Source organism: Triturus cristatus, chromosome 9, assembly GCF_964204655.1.
Source record: "Triturus cristatus chromosome 9, aTriCri1.1, whole genome shotgun sequence".
Lineage (NCBI taxonomy): Eukaryota > Metazoa > Chordata > Amphibia > Caudata > Salamandridae > Triturus > Triturus cristatus.
In genome coordinates, this window is record NC_140592.1 from 7,423,735 (window position 1) to 7,446,451 (window position 22,717).

At 52.2% G+C, this 22,717-nt stretch overlaps 1 protein-coding gene across 1 annotated transcript in view; it reads right to left on the minus strand.

The window, feature by feature from the left end:
• Window positions 1-22,717, minus strand: part of STAB1 (stabilin 1) — a 1,212,756-nt gene that overhangs the window by 913,951 nt on the left and 276,088 nt on the right. The window contains exon 7 of the mRNA XM_085624210.1: window positions 1,636-1,731. Within this exon, the coding sequence (XP_085480336.1) occupies window positions 1,636-1,731 (96 nt within the window). The remainder of the gene's footprint in view (window positions 1-1,635; window positions 1,732-22,717) is intronic.

The following is a 22,717-nucleotide window of genomic DNA, read 5'->3' on the forward strand; positions in this document are numbered from 1 at the left end:
TACTCAAATAAAAATGAGCTTACAATAAATCTTGAGAAAACCCAGACAATGACCATCAGCAAGAAAAAAAGGAAACTAACATCATGGTACTGGGACAAGACAAGAATTGGAGATACCCCAATACATAAATACTTAGGAGTGAAGATCGACAGAGGTGGGCAGTTCTCTACCCAGAGAACGAGTATACGAGGGAAAGGGTTATCTTTGGCAATCTCACTAAAGTCTCTAAATTGCAAACTTTCTGGCCCCTCTCTTCTGCCCTTGACGCAAGTAATCCGCGCTAAACTTCTCCCAACAATTACCTACGGGAGCGAGGCACTGAGAGGAAGGGACGCCAAGATCCTTGATGATACAATAACAGCTGCCTACAGAATCATCTTCAGCCTGCCCAAGCAAACCTCACCAGCTCAAATCAGGCACGAATTCGGCATCGATCAACAGCTCCTGGAAAGGCAGGGAGCCTATATGATAGCCTGGGACAAAGTGAGGAAATCGAAACAAGGAACATTAAATGAACATTTGTGGATGGAGTTAGCACAATACCCGTCCTCAGCAGCGGCCAAGTTCCTAGGGAAAAGCCTGACGAACACGGGATTAGAGCAGCTCTGGGAGACCCCAGTAAATCATATAACATTCAAAAAATTGGTCAAGAAATCGATCAAACAACTATCATGGGTCCAAGATAAGGCAGCCCTCTCTAAAAGAACGCATGGCTGGGTGACCCTAAACTCGTATACAACGAAGGCACCACAGAGCTACTTTGGCGAGGGATACTCCAAATCCGTCAAAATGTGCTTCTTAAAGCACAGGCTGGGCCTGTTACCCTGTATTCAAAACCTTCCAAACTGGATTAAAATAAAAGCTGATCCCCTTTGTCGGCTATGTGGCTTGGGGCAAGAGGATATCTTGCACTTGATATGTTCTTGCGAGAAACTACGTGATGAACGGAAACACTTGTTGATACACCACTTCAATCAGCAAGGGATCCGCACATGAAGGAAGGCAGTTCTCGCTTGTTTTTCTCCCCATGACCCTCGCTTGAACTGCAGCTTCGTAAAAATTATGAAGGCAGTGGAAAAAAAGATGCCAAAAATCAATCTATAAACGGTACCTGTATTATCGATTTAATATTGCTTGTCAACTGACACTTACTGACCCCATGAGCTCATGAGGATATTGGGAAAGAAGAAATATCTTACAAACACAAACTTGAACTATCCTTTTAAAAACTTTATTGCTCATGAAGTTGTCGCACGTACATTCGAACTTAGGAAATGTGAATGTTTTATTTTGATTTTATTAGAATTGTACTTTTATTACTCTCTACTCTTAATCTATTTTGTATAGCAATGGTTTTAAGTAACTATGCTAAATAAATTACTTACTTACTTCATACATTTGTTATGTGCCTTCATTGATATATTCATTCATGGATCCTTTCATCCATGCATCTTTATAGTCATTCATTAGTTCATGCACTCCTTCAGTCATCATTAACTCATTCTTTCAACCACCATTTCATCAGTGCATTAATTTGTCGTGTTTTCACCAGTTTGCTCATTAAACCATTCATTCACCTCCTCATTAGCACTATCACTGACCGCCACGCCGTCTCCTGGACTTGTACTCACTTACCTTGGTCACACTTGGGCCCAGTGTACCCAGCCTGGCACACACAGCTCCCATCGCCAGAAATACCCGCTCGACACACACCGAATTTACAGTTGCATTCTGCAAAGAAACGGACACAAAATGTTAGTCCTGGGTGCAGGTCACATGAGGCCACAGTGCCCATTGTGCCGCCAAGGGGTCGACATTCCTCAAATATATTGTGAACTGCATCAAAATGTGTTAGGGTTCAGACTTAAGAAACAACAGCACTGACAGTTCAAGCGCCCTTCCAGGTGCCTGAGGCTTCTAGGCGCCTGTGGCACTGTATGTGGAGGCCCTGAGGATACTTGATGCTTCTAGGCGCCTGTGGCACTGTATGGGGAGGCCCTTCCAGGTGCCTGAGGCTTCTAGGCACCTGTGGCACCGTATGTGGAGACCCTGAGGGTGCTTGATGCTTCTACGCGCCTGTGGCACTGTATGTGGAGGCTCTTCCAGCTGCCTGAGGCCTCTAGGCGTCTGTGGCACCGTATGTGGAGGCCCTGAGGAAGCCTGTGGCACCGTATATGTGGAGGGCCTGAGGGTGTCTGAGGCTTCTAGGTGCCTCAGGCATCGTATGTAGAGGTCCTGAGGATGCCTGTGGCACCGTATGTGGAGGCCCTGAGGGTGACTGAGGCTTCTAGGCGCCTGTGGCATGGTATGTGGAGGCCCTGAGGATGCCTGTGGCACCGTACGTGGAGGGCCCGAGGGCGCCACTGGCCAGTGGTGCCCTCGGGCCCTCCACGTACGGTGCCACAGGCATTCTGGGTAGTATTCAATAGTCCCTTAAATGAGATTCCAAAAAGAATTGAAATGTCTGAGCTCCTCTGTCTCCCCAAAGGGAGAGTCTCTCTAACATGTTTTGTTTGTGGGATATTAACTCTAATTGGTGACCCGCCTACTGGTGACCTGCCTACTGGTAACCCGCCTTCTGGTGACCTGCCTTCTGGTGACCCGCCTACTGGTGAGCCACCTACTGGCAACCCGCCTACTAGTGACCCTCCTACCGGTGACCCTCCTACTGGTGACCCTCCTACTGGCGGCCCGCCTACTGGCGACCCACCTACTGGTGACCCTCCTACTGGTGACCACCTACTGGTGACCCACCTACTGGTGACCCACCTACTGGTGACCACCTACTGGTGACCCGCCTACTGGTGACCTGCCTACTGGTGACCCACCTACTGGTGACCCACCTACTGGTGACCCACCTACTGGTGACCTGCCTGCTAGTGACCACCTACTGGTGACCAGCCTACTGGTGACCTGCCTACTGTTGACCCCCCTACTGGTGACCCTCCTACTGGCGACCACCTACTTGCAACCACCTACTGGTGACCCACCTACTGGTGACCACCTACTGTTGACCTGCCCACTGGTGACCACCTACTGGTGACCCCGCCTACTGGTGACCCGCCTACTGGTGACCTGCCTTCTGGTGACCACCTACTGGTGACCTGCCTACTGGTGACCCGCCTACTGGTGACCCGCCTACTGGTGACCCGCCTACTGGTGACCCTCCTACTGGCGACCACCTACTTGCAACCACCAACTGGTGACCCACCTACTGGTGACCACCTACTGTTGGCCTGCCCACTGGTGACCACCTACTGGTGACCCCGCCTACTGGTGACCCGCCTACTGGTGACACGCCTTCTGGTGACCACCTACTGGTGACCTGCCTACTGGTGACCTGCCTACTGGTGACCACCTACTGGTGACCCGCCTTCTGGTGACCCGCCTTCTGGTGACCCGCCTATTGGTGACCCGCCTACTGGTGACCCGCCTACTGGTGACCCCCTTCTGGTGACCGCCTACTGGTGACCTGCCTACTGGTGACCCGCCTACTGGTGACCTGCCTTCTGGTGACCACCTACTGGTGACCTGCCTACTGGTGACCCGCCTACTGGTGACCCACCTACTGGTGACCCGCCTACTGGTGACCCTCCTACTGGCGACCACCTACTTGCAACCACCAACTGGTGACCCACCTACTGGTGACCACCTACTGTTGGCCTGCCCACTGGTGACCACCTACTGGTGACCCCGCCTACTGGTGACCCGCCTACTGGTGACACGCCTTCTGGTGACCACCTACTGGTGACCTGCCTACTGGTGACCTGCCTACTGGTGACCACCTACTGGTGACCCGCCTTCTGGTGACCTGCCTTCTGGTGACCCGCCTACTGGTGACCCGCCTACTGGTGACCCGCCTACTGGTGACCCCCCTTCTGGTGACCACCTACTGGTGACCTGCCTACTGGTGACCCGCCTACTGGTGACCTGCCTACTGGTGACCCGCCTTCTGGTGACCCGCCCCTGTGCAGGCCGCTAGGTGCATTGTTTGCGCCGCTCAGATGGTGCAAATGTCAGGTAATAGATGCGCCGCATGAGTACAAACTCTTGTATCCCGGCCGCGGTGGCAGCTCATGGTCACTCAGCGCTGAGGCGTAAGAACAGAAATCAACTGTCACAGAAACATCTTAAGCTACATAAAAAAGATCGATACATAATAAAGATCAGTGAATGAGAACCGCAGAAGAACAGAGCGCCACAGCAGCCTTTCATGAGGTGCATGAGTGTGAAAATAAACTATTTATCAATACATCAAACAGAATCGATACCTATGACCTGGGGGTGTGTGGGGGGTGTGTGTGTGGGCGGGGGGGGGTCCAACATGACTAAAAGTGTGCACTAAAAGCACCAGCCAGAGACTTAAGAGCACAGTTTCGGTGTAGACACAAGTTTAGATATAAACGTGCAAGTCGGATCTGTCCAGGATTCAATGGCAACTAAAGGGCCTAATTTACCTAGCGCCTAGACTAGAGGAGAGACTCTGGGGAAATGAGCACTAAATGCCCAGGATCACACAGTTAAGCGTTATCACCTATCCAAGGGGGCAAGCGAGAAGGCCTATACCAACCCCTTTTGGAAACAAAAGCTGATGAAAAATGATCAATCGAAAACAGGTAAAAAAGGCGACGGTGGTGGTTTGGCAAATCCAGGAGGAGGCGGGGCTCTGCCCACTCACAGACTTGACCATAATGTATGTACCGTTGACTGCTGGGATGGATCAGCTGCCGCCGGACTGGGGAACATCTGTCGGACCCAAGCAGCACCTTTCGACCCAATGACCTCTGGATCAGATAATAAACCAACCCAAGGCCCTCAAATGAGGATTTTATAGGATGCGACCAGGGTATAAAGTGCGTTATCCAGGGACAGACAGTCCTGGAGAATAGATCTGTTTACATCTAACTTCTCCTTGTACCAGATGAGAACCAAAGCGAAAGCGGACGCAGTCGAATAAAAACTGAAATTAAATGAATGTCCAAATCTTCGTGAATAATTTCTGCTGGGATATTTGATTTCACCGACAACAAACCCCTAAAAAACTTGCTTTGCGTTTCCTGGATGCTGTGAACAGGTGCGTGCCCCAAACCTCGCTCCCAAATATTGCTAAGGGGATCCATTTGGCCTTATAAACGTCTAAAATTAGTTCCTATAGGTCTGCGCCTCTACCGACTACCAAAATCATTCAGGCCCGAGATAGCCCTCTTTGGACTCCTATATTTTTTTAAATCAGTGGTTACCAACTGAGACTAGAGTTTGACAGACTCCCCAAGAAGGGAAAGGGGTCCACCCCAGTGGGAGTCTGACCCGGAAACAGAAAACTAGCTGTTTTTGTATTCTAAGGGCCAACCACCCTACAATGTGATTTATTAAGATTGATGGAAAGGTCCACATCATTTATAAAAGTGAAAGATAAGTCCAAGAGCCACTGTAGGCTCCGCCAGCGCGGGCCATTAAAACCGCGCCATCCACATATAGAGGCACGGGGATGGGTCCACCATTGGCTTTAGGGACATTCAGACCGCTGCTGGACAGCACCCCTTCCGAACGATTGATGCACATTATAAATAAAAAACAAGGGGCGAGAATGCACCCCGTCGGACATCTCTTTTTAAATTAAAGGGCTGCGTGCCTTCCCCGTCTGACCCATATCTCACCATGCCTCTCAGGCCCGTATGAAGATCTCTCAAAAAGGTTCACATCGATTAACATTAACATTGATTAACTCCACATCGACCCCCAAGAACGCCAGCTCAGCCCTCAGTTTATCTCTGATGACCTTATCATAGGCTGCGGTGAGGTCCGTGAGGGGCAAGTGAACCGAGCCCTTCCAGGCTTTGTATATTTGGAAACCAGAAGATACAAATCTGCACTTGAACGACCTCAAGGGCCCTCAGGTCAACACCATCAAAGACCTCCTGGCCGACCAAGCCCTTACCCAAGCCTGCTCACTCCCAACACACTCGAACAGTGCCGTTCTAGACCGGATCATCGCTAAGGAATCTGCAGTCCGGCTTATCGCTGTAGACCCATGTGACTGGTCTGACCAACAGGCTATCACTTTCCTATAACCTGGCACCCACAAGATAAGGGCACCGCAACCGCTGATTCCTAAACGCTGGGTTAGAGACACCAAGAACCTTGATCACGGAGAATTGGAGGCTCGCGGCAAGTCGAACCTCCCCCGCAATCACAACGCTCAATCACTTCAATGATCACTACTCCGCGACCATAACTAACAGTCCTTATGATCTTGCCCCGCTCAAACTAACAAGAACCCAAATCAAAGACAGAAACCCCTGGTTCAATGGGTCCCTCAACAGTGAGAGGAGACAGAAAGAAACTGGAGGCAGCACCCCTCAGCCGTACACTTAAAACTTCTCCACCAGGCCAGAAATGCCTATAATAGGAACATCCTCAACTCAAAAAAAGAATTCTTCAAATCGGAACTGGGGAACGCCAAGAACAGACCTCGCAAGCTGTTTGAAATGCTCAAACACCAATCAAACAAACTGGCCAAAACCTCTAAAGAAATCCCCAAATCACTAATTTAATCGGACAAATTCTCCACCTTTTTTTCCGACAAAATCCCCACCCTAGAAAACTAACTCAGATCCACCACCCACTCCCAACCCCTTCCGGATCCGCCCCCTCCCGCCGCGCCACACCGGCAGGCATCACCCAAAAACCAAGCGCACTGGACCAACTTCAAAGTGTATGACGAACACTCCGTCTCGAAAATACTATCCTCTCTAAACCAAAACAACCACTTTAATGACCCACTCCCCTCCAGCTGCCTAGCTGCCGCCGCTCAAGCCATCATTCCTATTTGGACTGCAATAATTAACACCTCCCTTCTACAGGGGTCGATACCTGACTCTCTGAAAGCCGGCCAAGTCCTCCCCATCCTAAAAAACCGTCGCTGGATCCTGCTTCTCTGGACAATTTCAGACCTATATCTAATATATCCCACTCCTAGCTAAAGTTCTGGAAAAATGTGCGCAACAGCAGCTGTGTCAACACATCACCAACTTCCACCTACTAGATGACTTCCAATCCGGATTCAGGCCTGGGCACAGCACTGAAACCACCCTTCTCCACATCATAGATGATGCCCTCCAAGCCCTAGACCAAGGCAAAACCTGCCTCCTAATCCTCCTAGATCTATCCTCGGCCTTCGACACGGTCAACCATGAAAAACTACTTGAACGCTTTAAACTCAGGATGGGAGTGAATGGCCCCGTTCTTGAATGGTTTAGGTCCTTCCTCCAAAACCGGTCACAGAGATTCCTAATCAACGGTAACCTGTCGGCTCCCTCTCCGGTCATGGTTGGAGTCCCCCAAGGATTAACCCTGTCCCCCACCCTCTTCAACCTTCACCTTAAACCGCTAGCCGCAGTACTACGCACCACAAACATTTCCTACCACATGTACGCCGACGACACCCACACCCAGATCTATATTAAAATCTCTTTTCCAAAGGAGATTCTCTCCCTGAATGAGGCCTTGAAATTGACTGTCCAATGGCTCACCTCTAACCAGCTCAAACTCAATGCACAAAACACAGAATTCCTTCTAATCTCCCCACCTAATACAAACTCTGACATTCAGGAATGGACCAAGGCAATCACAGCTTAAAACTGCCCACCAACCTTAGTGGACTCTGCCAAATCCCTTGGAATAACCCTTGACTGCAGTTTGAACATGCGTGACCACATCCACTCAATGGCCAAATCAGACAGGTTTCACCTGAGCTACCTAAGGAAACTGAAACCTTTCCTCGACACTCCCGACCTAAAAATGGCAGTCCAGGCTCTTGTCATTTCTAGACTGGAGTATGGCTGCTCGACCCTCTCAGCTTTACCCAAGACCTCTCTGGCCCCTCTGAAAGCTGCCTCAATGCGGCCGCCAGAGTACTAACAGGCTCAAGGAATTTCGACCACATTTCTCCACACCTGAAAGCTCTGAACTGGCTTACTCTTGAGGCCAGAATCCAACTTAAATTGGTATGTATCACGTACAAGGCCTTTTACTCAAACTCCCCGGCATTTCTTGCCCAGAAACTCGTGATATCCAGAGGAACCAGAAACTCCCATTCTGCCAGAGACCTTTTGCTCCAACCAGCACGCTTGCAGAAAAAAAAGTACAATCGAGCCTTCTCTGGGGCTGCACCAAGAATATGGAACTCACTACCGCTCACCATTAGAAGAACTCTATCTCAGGCTCGCTTTAAAAAGGATGCTAAAGCCTTCCTAATGGGCAAATTCCTCTCCTAAATACTGACTTGAAATCACTTCAGTGACCTTTTCCCGCTTCCTTTTACTTTCGACTACTACCTCTCATCGGGTCTATCCTGTTGCCACCCACCCGCTACCTCTGGGCACCCCACCCTGGGATCTGGGACTCTGTTTCTCGTAAAATGTTTTTTCATGTGTTTATCCCAAATGTTTCCACCCTCCCCCCCACTAATCCCCTTTTTTACAGTTTTTGCAAATTCTGTAAAGCGCTCTGATACCCTTCGGGCCAAGTTCACTTGTGGTTACCCCAATTGTATCCCCCACCCCCCTCGAAGTCTCTTGTATTTATCTCATGAATGCTGTAAAGCGCTCTGATACCCTAACGAGTCAGGTTCGCGCTCTATAAAACACAAATAAATAAAAAAAATACTGCTCCCCTGCCGGCTGAATCCATTGGATAAAATATTGTTCTCGTTGGCTCAACTAGTCAGTCTCAGCAGGATAACTCCCCTAGGATTTTAACTTCTAAGTCCACAAGAGAGATTGGCCAGTAATAGGCAGGGTCACTTCTATTTCCATTTTTAAATACCGGAACTATTCCTGACTGGCGCCAAACTTAGGGTAGAGCGACACGAATAGCCGCGTTAACACGCAGGGTGATACCTGGAGCCCACAGTTCACGAGGACTTCAATTAAGTCACCGGGACTTTATCTGCCCCCTCTCCCTCCCCCTCTCGGGGCCTAGTCCAGTGGGAAAGAAGGGATGGCCTCATTGATTTCTTAAGAAAACACAAAGAACCCACGGGTCCAAGAGAGGCAGTCAAGAAAAATCGTGAACCACGATACCCAACTAATAAAAGTCAAATGGGAATATCCCTTTTAGAGGACGACTCCCCTCACACACCCGGAGGTGTCATGCTTCATCATAGGGGTGCCTCCTCGTGTCGGGACCTAGTCACGGCATGGGCTACAACCTCCTCTCTACGAGGAGGGAGCTCAGGGATGTTTTGTTTTGTGGCACATGGGTTGTCCTAAAAACCCTATGTGAGCGTGGGGTGTGTGTAGAAATAGTGCAGTGCTGAATAAGTGAGTGAATCTAAAACTGCCTACAGGTTGAGCGGTAGACTTTATTAAGCTCCCCTGTGGCAGGATTAAAAAGCTGTGAATGAGCCTATCAAAACTATAAAGGCTTTATTAGCTAGATCAACATGTTTCAGCCGTAATGATCTATAAAAGTGTCTCAGCTCTCATCAGGATCTGTGAAGTGCAGCAACTGTCAAACAAAAAAAATCACCAAATGTAAAGATACAAATAGTCACAATGAAGTATTCATACTAAACCAAGTGGTTGTATGATTTTTCTGGTCCAAGTATTGAGACCTGTAATATAAAAGAAGGCAGAAAATATTGTGTTGGGTATCTGGTCACAAAAACGCTTACCATGCAATTGCCTTGACCATATGTGGTTAGGCTGGTAAACTACTAACATTTTAGTAGTAGAATGTGGCACTTACCAATTAGGTACATAAAAGTTACCACAACTGTCCGGTGCTACAATGGGCAAATGGTACAGACGTCGTCCTTTAAAAGGGATACTCCCATTTGACTTTTATTAGTTGGGTATCGTGGTTCACGATCTTTCTTGACTGCCTCTCTTGGACCCGTGGGTTCTTTATGTTTTCATAATTAAGTGGGGCGTTCACTGGTCCTAAAACCTCCTCTTGCCCTCTAACGTGTGTGCTCATTGATTTCTTCCCAGCAAGTTGGGAGCCAGGGACAGATTGGTACTGCGGGCACTCGGGCATTGGCATTGAGTGTATGACCATGCCCGAGCACACACAAATCAGTTATCCTGTAAAGTCATGAAAAACACTGTAAGTTTGTGGCTAGTGGCCTGATGCACCTCAAGCATGAGATAAGATTGTGGGACGTGGTGCACCTGTAGGTTTACCAAGTTGTTTGGCATCTATACAGGTATGCTCCCATCAACTATTCCTCATGAACTTTTATTATAGCCTCTCGCACCATGAAGATATCTGAAAGGAGCACTCCCCATTCCATCCGAACATATTCTGTGTTCTACCACCATGTTCTTGCACTGGCAGTGATACTGATGGGGGCACCACGTCCCACGATATTATATCACGCTTGATGTACATCAGGACACTAGCCACGAACTTACAGTGGCCTGTGAGGTCAAGAAAAACACTGTATCACAATCCCCGGCCATTACACCGGTGTCAATGGATACGAATTGAAGTGTGGGTTTCCACCAAATCACTAAAGCACTATGTAATTTTTGGACTTGGCCCTTTTGGCAGGTTCACCCCTAAACTTGTTGCCGGTCTCCGAGCCTTTTCCCTGTGTAGTGTTGGCGGTTTTAGGCCTCTAGGCACTTTAGCACTGCTGTCCAGTGTAAAGTGTGTGCGCTCTGGGTTTCATTTAGTGAGACTGGCCCGCCCTCCCATAGGAATGCATGGGTGATTCCCTGATGAATGTGGGTCAGTGGTAATTCCTGTTATGAGAAGCGCAGCGTGGTCAAGTCTGGCATGTATGAAATTGTGTGAATAAATGCTGTGCAATGGTGTGCGCAGATTTATTGTGGTTATTGTAGAAATGCAACTTTTAGAAGTTGGCATTTCTGTGTGCTTTGTACCTGCCTGCCTGATGTGAATTGCATGTCTGGCTTGTGAGGGACAGGGGCTGAGAGGTGTGGGTGGCTCCAGGAGACAGGGTGAGTCACTAGGCTGAATCGGACATCTACATTTTGAGTGGTGGGAGGAGAAGTCCCTGGACTCTGAATAGGAGTGTGCCTGCCCTGTAAAATGCGGGCTCCGCCCCCCTGGGGTGTGTCTGATGGTGAGCCCCCACCTGACAAAGGGGAAGAGGAGCTGGGTAAACAAAGTGATCCAAATCCCCCCTAAACCAGTTGCATGTGGTTTCCCCCAAGCCCTGCACTACAAGGGACATGTCAGTATAAATATAGGGGTTGTGACCCCATGAAAGTGTTGTGCTATTCCTGACTTGGGGGGCCTGCTGCTGGGCTCCAGGAGGAAACCGCCACTAGGGACTGCCTCCCTGCTGGAGGACCCTGTGTGCTGGCCTGCCTGGGCCCAGCCTTTGCCCCCCCTGGACTTAGGACTTCAGTTTGAAGAGCGCTTTTATCCCTTGTTGCTGAAAGGAGCATTTTACTGGCAGCGCACTGTTGCAGAAGTGACTGCCGAGGGAATCCCGAGCGTAGGGATCCCCCCTGCGCTGCTGATCGAATGGGAGCCTACCCTGCGTTTGCCTCTGCTTTTGCGGGTGCCCACCCTGCATTTGTGTTCTCTAGCGGGTACCCACCCCGCTTCCTGCACATTTTACAAGCGGGTGCCCACCCCGCATTCGTGCCTCATTGATGTCTTTTTAGCGGGAGCCACCCCCCCGCATCTGTGCTCATCAGGCGGGTGCCCACCCTGCAATTGCCTTTATTTTAAAGCGGGAGCCTACCCCGCATTGCCGAGATCTGAAACGAAATCACCGCCGCGGCCCAAGGAGAAGAAGCGCCGCAGACGCAACGCGGAAGCCAGGCAGCCTTGCTGGGACGTGGGCGGAGCTTCATCCGAGGTCCAGCCGGGACAGGAAGTCAGGTGAGCTAGTGACCGGAGGAGAGCCCCGCATGTCTACCGAAGTCCTGTGACCCTGGGAAAGGGACCGGGTGAAGCAGACAGAAGTAAGAGTGCGTCGGAGCCTCGCGGGCTCCCTTTGCTGCATGATCTGCCTTCCCCGCCGCGACAGGAGCAGAGAGCATCCGAGAAGCCCAGGTGAGTGGGGGCTGACCTGAGATCCTTGTCCGATGTTCCTGAGGCACCGTTAGGGCCAGCGCCCGGGTTGCTCAATTCAGCTGCGCCGCACAAGAGCGGGCAGCTGCGACGGAGGGGCCCTTTGTTTTTATTACAGCCCCAGATTGGGACGTCCCAAGGCCCGGTTGGTGCCCGCATTTGTGTTCACTACACAGCTGCCCCACCTGACAGTGGGCAGCTGCAACTTTGGGGCATGTTGTTATTAGAAGTCCCAGTGGGGCTTTGGTGGCACAGTGGTACCAGGGCTCATTTCCCAGCTGCCCTGCGAGAGCGCAGGCAGCTGCAACGGTTGGGGGCCAGTTCTTTTGTAGAGAAAGGGCTGAGCTGCACCCCACGCCCCAGCGCATCTGCGCCCTGTATTTTCGCTGCATTGGCAGCTGAGCCCTGACTTTGCTGGACATAGGACATTGGAGCCCTAGTGGAGGCCAGTTGGCCTGGGGGTCAGTTTTATGTGGTAGGGCGCAGCGGTCTAATATGGCGCATAATGGGTTGATGCTTATGGTGTATGTATAATGTGATTGATGCACCCTGACTTATACCTCTACTGTGATTTATGCCCCTAGCGTGATTCATGATTGTGAGGTTATTGTCTATTATGTTTAGGCTCATGAGGTTGGCGCATAATGTGGTTTGCGCCTGATGTGATGCTGATTGCATAATATGGTTTATGTTGCATGATATAATACTGAGTACAGTGTTTGACAGTAACTACTGGTTGTGTGCTACATTTATTATATGTTCAACATCTACTATTTTCACTAAGTGATGGTTCTGACAGTGGCCCAATTGGCCCTGTCATGTGTATATAATCCCCTGTAAATATTGCCTAGTGCCAGTTGGCACAGTGTATATCGTGTGATTACTATTCTAATGTGTTATGAGAATACAAAGGCTATTTTTGACATAACCTTGTGTGAAGTTCCTTTTGTGGTGTGCCTGGTACGTTGTTGCTGTGTGAGTGCGCAAACGCTTTACACATTGCCTCCGAGATAAGCCTGACTGCTCGTGCAAAGCTACCAAGGAGGTGAGCAGGGGTTATCTTTGGCGTGTAACTCCCTCGCCCTGACTAGAGTGGTGGTCTCTGCCTGGCTTTGGCGCAAGCCTTAGCCATCCAGAAATCCCATTTCTAACAGTAATGTCCTATTACTTACCGGTAATCTTCATTACTCCGGGTCCCGTAGTCCTCGACACCGTCATGGACTAGTGAGATGTAACTATCTCGCTGACAGAAAAAGAACGAAGGAATGCTGGACCTACCCTTCCCCCTCCCACTGGGAGTACATAAGGAGTACTGTCCCAGCATTCCTCCTGAAATACCAAGCCATAATGAAGGCCGGCAGACAGGGAGGGAGGGAGGGAAGTCATGACGGTGTCGAGGACTACGGGACCCGGAGTAATGAAGATTACCGGTAAGTAATAGGACATTACCCCCAGGTCCCTCCGTCCTCGACACCGTCATGGACTAGTGAGAAATACCAAAGCAAACCCCGGCATTCATACCAGAAAACACAACAAACCACCAGGATAGCAAACAAACCCAGAGATTTATTGGAAATAAAGCAGAAAAAACAATCAGGAGCGAACAGAGCTCAACACCCCCAATGCAAAACCTCCATCATCCCCCAATAGATTGAGAAGGCGATAATGCCTGATGAAAGTATTGGAAGAGGCCCACGTGGCAGCCCTACAAATCTCAGAGAGAGGAACACCCTGAACCTCCGCCCAAGAAGCAGCCACCCCTCTTGTAGAACGACCCTGAACCCCCAGAGGAGGAGGAGAACCAGACAGAGAGTAGGCCAAGGAAATGACTTGCTTCAGCCAACGGCCGATGGACACCGAAGAAGCCTTACTCCCAAGGGAAGCCGCACCAAAGGAGACAAAAAGGGAGTCCGATTTGCGAAAAACCGCCGTACGGTCCAGATAAATGCGCAAAGCCCTGCACACATCCAACAAAGACCACTGGGGACCACCAGGAGAATCCAAAACAGAGCCCAGGGCAGGTAAAACCAACTCCTGACACTTGTGAAATTGCGAAGCAACCTTCGGTACAAAAGAAGAATCCAGTCGGAGCACCACACCCTCCTCTGTGAAGGAAAGAAAAGGAGGCCGAGCCATCAAGGCTCCCAACTCCCCAAGACGACGAGCAGAGGTGACCGCCACCAGAAAAACCACCTTGAGAGTCAGAAATTTTAAGTCCACCACATCCAAAGGTTCAAAAGGAGGACTGATTAAAACTCGCAGGACCAAAGGCAAATCCCACAGGGGAAAAGAAGGACGAGGAACAGGCCGAGAAACAGTAAAACTGCGAAGAAGACGAGAAACCAAGTCCTCAATATCCGAAAGGTTCCCCCACGGGGAACGAAAAGCCCGAACAGCGGCCCACTGGGCCCGCAGAGTAGACACAGCCAAACCCTTCTCAAAACCTTCCCACAAAAACTGAAGGACAACCTGCAAGGAACAGAACAAAGGGGAGACCCCCAACGTCGAACACCAACGGTCAAAATTACCCCAATGCCTATCATAAGCCTTAAGGGTGGAAGGCCGCCGGGAACGCTGAAGAGCCACCGCTAAATGTTCCGGGAAACCGCGCCGTCTCCAACCCTGCCTTTCAACTTCCACACCGACAACCGCAACCGGAGAAGCGACAGGGACGGGGAAGACCGAAGTGGAGACGGAGACAGGGGAAGAAACCAGGGACCCTGCACCGCCAAAAGACGCACCGTCGGAAACCAAGACCTCCGAGGCCAAAACGGCAGGACCGCCACCACCTCCCGATCCTCCTGACACAAACGGGCCAGAAACCTGGGAACCAGAGCCAGGGGGGGGAAGGCATAGAGGAGACGTGACGGCCACGGGAGAGACAGAGCGTCCACCCCCCAGCAACCCTCCTGCAGAAACCGGGAGCAAAACCGAGGGAGCTGAGCATTGTGCCGGGAGGCAAAGAGGTCCAGAAAGGGACGCCCAAACCTCCCGCACACAAGCCGAAACGCAACCGGGGTGAGAGACAACTCCAGAGAGTCCGGAAAGCACCGACTCAGGACATCCGCCACAAAGTTGTCCACTCCCCGAAGATGAACCGCCGTCAGAGACAGCAGATGGCCCTCCGCCCAACAAAACAGGGGCACCACTATCGCATTCAAGGAAGCCGAACGAATCCCCCCTTGATGATTCAGATAAGCCACCGTCACCATGTTGTCGGACCGCACCAACACGTTCCGACCGAGCAACAGAGCCCGAAAACCCATCACAGCTCGGGACACCGCCGTGAGTTCTCTCCAGTTGGACGACCGGCGGCTCTCCAGGAGGGACCAACGACCCTGAAGGGAGTGAGATTCCAAGGTCGCCCCCCAACCCAAGGCGCTGGCATCCGACGTCAAGACCAGAGAAGGAGAAGACTGCAGGGGCAGACCCAAAGACAGATGATCCCTCACAGACCACCAAAGAAGAACCGGGAGGACCACCGGAGACACAGGAATAAGAACGTCCATGTCGCGGGACAGGGGATCCCAGAGAGACAGGAGGTACACCCAAAGGGGGCGCAGATGAAAACGAGCCCAGGCCACCGTGAAAACTGTCGCCGCCATCAGACCCATAAGACGCAACCAAAGGCGCACCGGAAAGGCACCCCCCACCCGGAAACGACGAGCAAGGGACACCAATGTCAAAACCCGAGGCTCGGGGAGGAACACACGGTTCAGATCCGAACGGAAGCGGGCCCCAATGAAAACCATGTCCTGCGACGGCGTCAGCTGACATTTGGGCAAGTTGATCAGAAACCCATGGGCCCGCAACGCCGAGCACACCACCTCCCTGGCCTCCAGCAACAGGACCCGAGATGGAGCATGGATCAACCAGTCGTCTAAATAGGGGTACACCATCACCCCTTGGAGATGAAGCCACGCGACCAAAGGTGCCACCACCTTTGTAAACACCCTTGGCGCCGACCGGAGACCGAAAGGCAACACCAGGAACTGGTAATGACGCCCCTGAACACAAAACCGTAGAAACCTGCGGGATCGAGGATGGACCGCGACATGGTAATACGCATCCTGAAGATCGAGGGTACACATGAAGTGACCCGGCAGCACCAATGGAATCACCCTCTGCAAGGTCTCCATGCGGAAAGGAATCCTGGCCACCCATTTGTTCATGACCCGCAGATCCAAAATCAAGCGGAAACCCCCCGTGTTCTTCGGAACCAGAAAGACCAGGGAATAGAAACCCAACCCCATCTCCAACGGAGGAACCTCCTGAATGGCACCCTTCCGAAGAAGGTCCAGAATCCCGAGAGAAAGATGGGACCGCTTCACACGACTCGAAGGCCAAGGAGTCGGCCGAACACCCGAGTCTGGTGGAGGCGCTGTAAATTCCAGGACATAACCCTGGCGAATGATGTCCAACACCCAGACGTCGGAACATGACTGAACCCAGGCATCCAGGAAGAAGTGCAGCCGCCCTCCTACCAACAACCCGGGAACCACCGCCAAAGAGTCAGGAACGCGGCTTGGCAGGAGGAGGGGACTTAGCCTTACGGTCCCGACCACGGCCAGAAGCAAACCTACCCTGGCCTCTCACAAACTGCCTACGAGAAGCAGGGCGAAAGAAAGATTTGGGTTTAGAAGGGACAGGAGCAGTAGTAGAGACTTTAAAAGAGGAAGAATGTTTCTTTTCTTTAAACAACTTGTGCAATTTCGTCTCCAACTCCCCCCCAAACAACATCGTACCCTGAAAGGGCAACCTCAAAGCGCATGCCTTCTGCGCAGAGTCAGTCTTCCAGTCCTTGAGGACAAGACTGCGACGAGCAGCCACACAAGCCCCCCCGGACAGAGCAGAAGCACGCACAACGTCAAAGGAGACATCAGACAGAAGCTCCACCTGACGCTCAATTTGCTCCAGCAAGCCAGAACAGTCCGTGGCATTATCCATAGACTGATAGAGAGACTTCAGGTCAGACAACAGGGACTGCGACACATAAGTCCCGTAGATGCCAGCCCTCAAGGCCAGGTGGGAGCCAGAATACACCTTACGGAGCGCCACATCCGCCTTCTTGTCAACCGGATCCTTCAGAACAGCATCTTCAGCAAGGGAAGTACGCCCCACCAAACTAGCCACAAACGAGTCAATAGGAATTGAATCAGGCAGTTCAGTGGCCATATCCTGCAGAGGATAGAGTTTCGTCATGAATCGAGGAATCAAAATGCGATCAGGATCAGCCCACTCGCGCTTCAAAACATCTTTGATGAAGGGATGGACAGGCACATCGACAGTGGCAGCACTCTGAAATTGACGCAACAAAGGGCCCCTAGAGGTACTAGGCGCGTCTCCGTCAGGAAACCCCATGTTCTCTTTAACATGCTGCACAATAATAGTCATAGTATCCTTGTCCACATATTTGCCCTTCAACTCGTCATCCCCCAAAGTTCCAGCAGACTCATCGCCACTAGAAGCCGAAGAAACAGGAGCAGGACACCTGCGACGGGAACCAACATCACCCATCTCAGTCAAGGTTTCCCTGATCAAGCGCTTAATATGCGCATCAGCACCAGCATCACGGCGCCTGGACCTGGCAGGAGAGGGAGACCTGGAAGCACTAGAAGAAGAGGAAGACCTCTCCCGGTGATGTCTTTTCCTGGAATGCTTTCCCATCGTAAAGAATACACCAAACACAGCAAAAACGCCAGAGATAACAACCGCTATGCGGTACTCACCCCAAACGCTCGTTATAACGAGACTCCCAAGCCGGTAACCTCGAGGCGCCTGACTTCCGTCCCCACGATCAAAAACCGGAAGTCAGGCATGACGACTTCCGGCCGGGGAAGGAGCTCCAACCAATCCAGAGGAGCATCACGGCCGCGCCCCCTAGCAAGCCCAGCAGGCCAGGAGAGGCGGCCATCGGGCCAAGAAGAAACCAACGCGGTATTACACCGCCGCGTGGGACCAGGAAATGGAGAGGCCCGCGCCACTCCCCCCAAGCCCAGCAGGGAGGGAGAGGCCAACAACGAAGGGCCGCCGGCACCAGGTAAGAACCAGCGGCCACAACGAGAATCCAGAAAGAAGGCAGGAGCGCCCCCGCTCCTGCCGCGTCCTCTTACACCGTCAGGATGACAGAAAAAGAACAGGAGGAATGCTGGGACAGTACTCCTTATGTACTCCCAGTGGGAGGGGGAAGGGTAGGTCCAGCATTCCTTCGTTCTTTTTCTGTCAGCGAGATAGTTACATCTCACTAGTCCATGACGGTGTCGAGGACGGAGGGACCTGGGGGTAATGATCTTGGACAAGATACTATTGCATCCATGTAATTGTCTTTCCAGCTCTGAGGGAGTCGTGGGTTAACTCCCGGACGAAGAAACACTTGTTGGCTGCATCAACCAAAGGAAGAAAATAAAATTACAAGAGTCTAAATCCGATCAATATTGCAAAATGCATGTGTTGTAACTAAGAAAAGGACAACTGATGTGTGTGTGCTCGGGCATGGTCGCTCTTGTAAGGTAGATCCCCAGGGGTCACAGATTTGGAAGATTGGGTGGTTTCCCCTCCCTTGAGCACCATATTAACTAGTAACGAGGCAGAATATTATCGTTAATATCCTTGACCACTAGGTCAAGGTCAGCACTCTCCCCAGCTGCCTCGCCTGCACGCCGCGCTCCTGACTGTCTCCCAGCCCCAGGTTCGAGCCAGCAGTCCGCCCGGCGGTAACTGCTCTTGCCATCTCTTGTGCTCGCCGTAATTGTCTTGCTTCTTTTCCTGTACCCCATATTGTGTGTGCCTCCATTCACTTCTGTACCCCGTTAATTTTTACTTTCTGGTATTGTGTACCCCATTCTGTCAGGCACCTCAGATGCATACTCCTGAACACCTGCTCCGCGCGCAAACACGCAGTCGAACTCTGGGACCTGCTCGACACATCCTCCCCAGACGTCGCCTTCCTGACAGAGACCTGGATGAACGACTCCTCGGCACCCGACATCGCCATAGCCATCCCGGATGGCTACAAGATCACTCGCAGAGACTGCACCAATGGAGTGGGAGGAGGAATCGCCATCGTCCACAAGTCCACCCTCAAAGTCTCTACCAACTCCAACGACACCCTCAACACCGCCGAACACCTGTACTTCCAGATCCACCCCAACCCCAACACCACCCTCAGAGGAACCCTGATCTACAGACCACCCGGACCACAGTTCAGCGACTCCATCGCCGACTTCGTCAGTACACACGCCCTCGCCTCCACAGACTACATCCTCCTCGGGGACCTGAACTTCCACCTCGAAAACAACGACGACACCAACTCCATCGCCCTGAACGCCAACCTCGCCAACCTCGGACTCAGACAGCTCGTGACAATGCCCACCCACTTCTCTGGCCACACGCTGGATCCTATCTTCTCAGCAAGCTCCCACGTCTCCTTCAGCCACACCTCCGAACTCCACTGGATCGACCATCGCTGCATCCACTTCACCTTCCGGAAACCCACCATGCACCACCGCACCCAACAGATCCCCCGCCGCTGCTGGAGCAAAATCACCGAAGACCAACTAACCACCACCCTCGCCTGGAGCCCACCCACCGACCCGGACGTCGCCGCCAGCAACCTCAGACACTGGATCGATGACTGCGCCAACACCCTCGCCCCGGTCAAGAACCCCTCCAACAGACGCCCCAACAGGAACGCCAGCTGGTTCACCGCAGACCTCCAAACAAAACTGCAGAAAACTGGAGAAGAATGGCGCCACAAACAGACACCGGTGAACCAAGCAGCCTACAAAAACGCCACGCGACAACACCATCACCTCATCAGATCCACCAAAAAGACCTCCTTAAAAGACCGTCTCGACAACAACGCACACAACAGCAAAGAGCTCTTCAACATTGTGAAAGAACTCTCCAACCCCAGCTTCAACACCAACGACATCCCGCCATCGCAAGACCTGTGCAACTCCCTTGCCTCCTTCTTCCACCACAAGATCGCAGACATCCACGACAGCTTTGACATCCAGACCACCACGGCAGCCAATGACACCCGCGGACCCCACGACCACCACCCACTGCGACCCCCTGATCGCATGGACTAACATCAACGACGACGATACCATCAAAATCATGAACACCATCCACTCTGGCTCCCCGTCAGACCCATGTCCTCACCACATCTTCAACAAAGCTAGCGCCACCATCGCACCCCACCTCCGAAAGGCCATCAACATTTCCTTCGAGACCGCGACCTTCCCAGAGAGCTGGAAGGACGCCGAAATCAACGCCTTGCTCAAGAAACCCAAGGCAGACCCAAGGGACCTCAAGAACGTCCGGCCCATCTCCCTGCTCCCGTTCCCGGCGAAGGTCATCGAGAAAACCGTCAACAAACAACTGACCCACTACCTCGAGGAGAACAACATCCTTGACCCATCCCAGTCTGGGTTCCGCAGCAACTACAGCACCAAAATGGCCCTCATCGCCGCCACCGACGACATCAAGGCCCTGCTGGACAACGGCGAGACCGCGGCCCTCATCCTCCTGGACCTCTCAGTCGCTTTCGACACGGTCTGCCACCGCACCCTACGCACTCGCCTCCACAACGCAGGAATCCACGGCAAAGCACTGGATTGGACCACCTCCTTGCTCTCCGGCAGAACACAGAGCATCCGCCTCCCCCCCTTCTGAACCAAAGCATACAAAATCCTCTGCGGTGTACCCGAAGGATCATCCCTCAGCCCAATCCTGTTCAACATCTACACGGCCCCGCTCGCCCACGTCGCCAGACTACACGACCTCAACATCATCTCCTACGCCGACGACACAATGCTGATCCTCTCCCTCAGCAAAGACCCTCGCACCGCCAAAACCAACCTCCATGAAGGAATGAAAGCCATCGCTGAATAATGGATGAAGAACAGCCGTCTGAAACTGAACTCGAACAAGACGGAGGTCCTCATCCTCGGCTCCACCCCCCTCAGCCTCGGACGACTCCTGGTGGCTGACTGCCCCGGGCGCAGCTCCGACACCGACCGACCGCCCACGCAACCTGGGATTCATCCTCGACTCAACACTCACCATGACCAAGCGAGTCAACGCCCTCTAATCCTCCTGTTTAAACACCCTCCGCATGCTCCGAAAGATCTACAGGTGGATCCCCATCGACACTGGAAGAACGGTCACCCAGGCTCTCGTCAGCAGCAGACTGGACTACGGAAACGCCCTCTACGCAGGAGCCCCGGCCAAACTGCTGAAACGACTGCAACGCATACAGAACGCCTCCGCATGCCTGATTCTTGACATCCCTCGCCACAGCCACATCACACTCCACCTGAGACACCTGCACTGGCTCCCCGTCAACAAAAGGATCACTTTCAAGCTCCTCACCCACGCACACAAGGCACTCCACAACACCGGACCGGCATACCACAACAGACGACTCACCTTCTACACCCTGAACCGACAACTCCGCTCTGCCGTCCTCACCCTCGCCACCGTCCCATGCATCCGAAGAGCGACCACCAGCGGCAGATCGTTCTCCTACCTCGCCGCCAAGTCCTCGAACGCCCTCCCCATCCTCCTACGGCAGACCGAAGACCTTCTGACCTTCAGGAGGCTATTCAAGACCTGGCTGTTCAAGCAGTAGCAGCATCCCCCCAACAGTGCCTTGAGACCCCCACGGGTGAGTAGCGCGCTCTATAAATGCATTGATTGATTGATTGATTGATTGATTGATTGATTGATTGATTGATTGATTGAATAGCGGGCGCCAACACCACACGGGCCTATCATCCAACGGAGAGTTCATTGGCATTGAGTGTCTCAGTGCCCTGTGTGGGATGATTTTTCTTCCTTTCCCAGTCCACAGAGGGCACTGGACAGGGAGAGTAAAGCACCTTGCTGGGCGGCCGTGTGATACGACCATTCAGCGATTATCAGCTGTGGCCTCTCCTAGACCCCCCGCCTGGGGTTGCTCAGGCCATCAACCCCTGCATGACAACCCCCCCCGGCGGGGGGGTGGGCATGCAACCCAGAAACAGTGTTTGCACTTGACACCTCGCCCACAGCCCTTCTCGGTCAGGGCATTGCGGGCGAGGAAGACGGGTCTCGTGCGGGGGCAGGTGATGTTGTGAACTCGCACCATCTTCACCTCCAATGTGGGCCCCTGTTTTCGGTAGTGCCAGGGCCAGATTGTGATCCCAATCCGACCCTGTTATGAGCCGATCAACTCCTACATCGCCTGAGTCCAAGGCTCCAGGTATTCACAATCATAAAGGGCTGGAAATGGCCCACCCCGGCCTAAGCAGGGGCAGTACCAGCCTGGCCGGAAGTCTGGTCACCTTTAAAGATGGAATGATCGAGAGTCCTCCAGAACCAGGTAGTGTTGGTCAGATGACGCGCCATCACTGCCCCCCCACCCATAGATGGTTCTTTAGCCGAACCTCCTAACCCTGAGCGCCTCTACAGCACCTTTGACCTCTTCCTTATCACATGGTATTTATTGACTGTCATCAAAGGCTCTTTCTATTCTTGGTACAGTTCTTTTCAAACCATCTACCTAGTCAAGCCACCCCCCTCCCCCACCCCGGTGAGAGCTGAATTAATGTAAAGAAAGATTTCACTAAAAGCCTTAAAAATACTTCTCATCTTGACCAATGTCAGAGTCTGC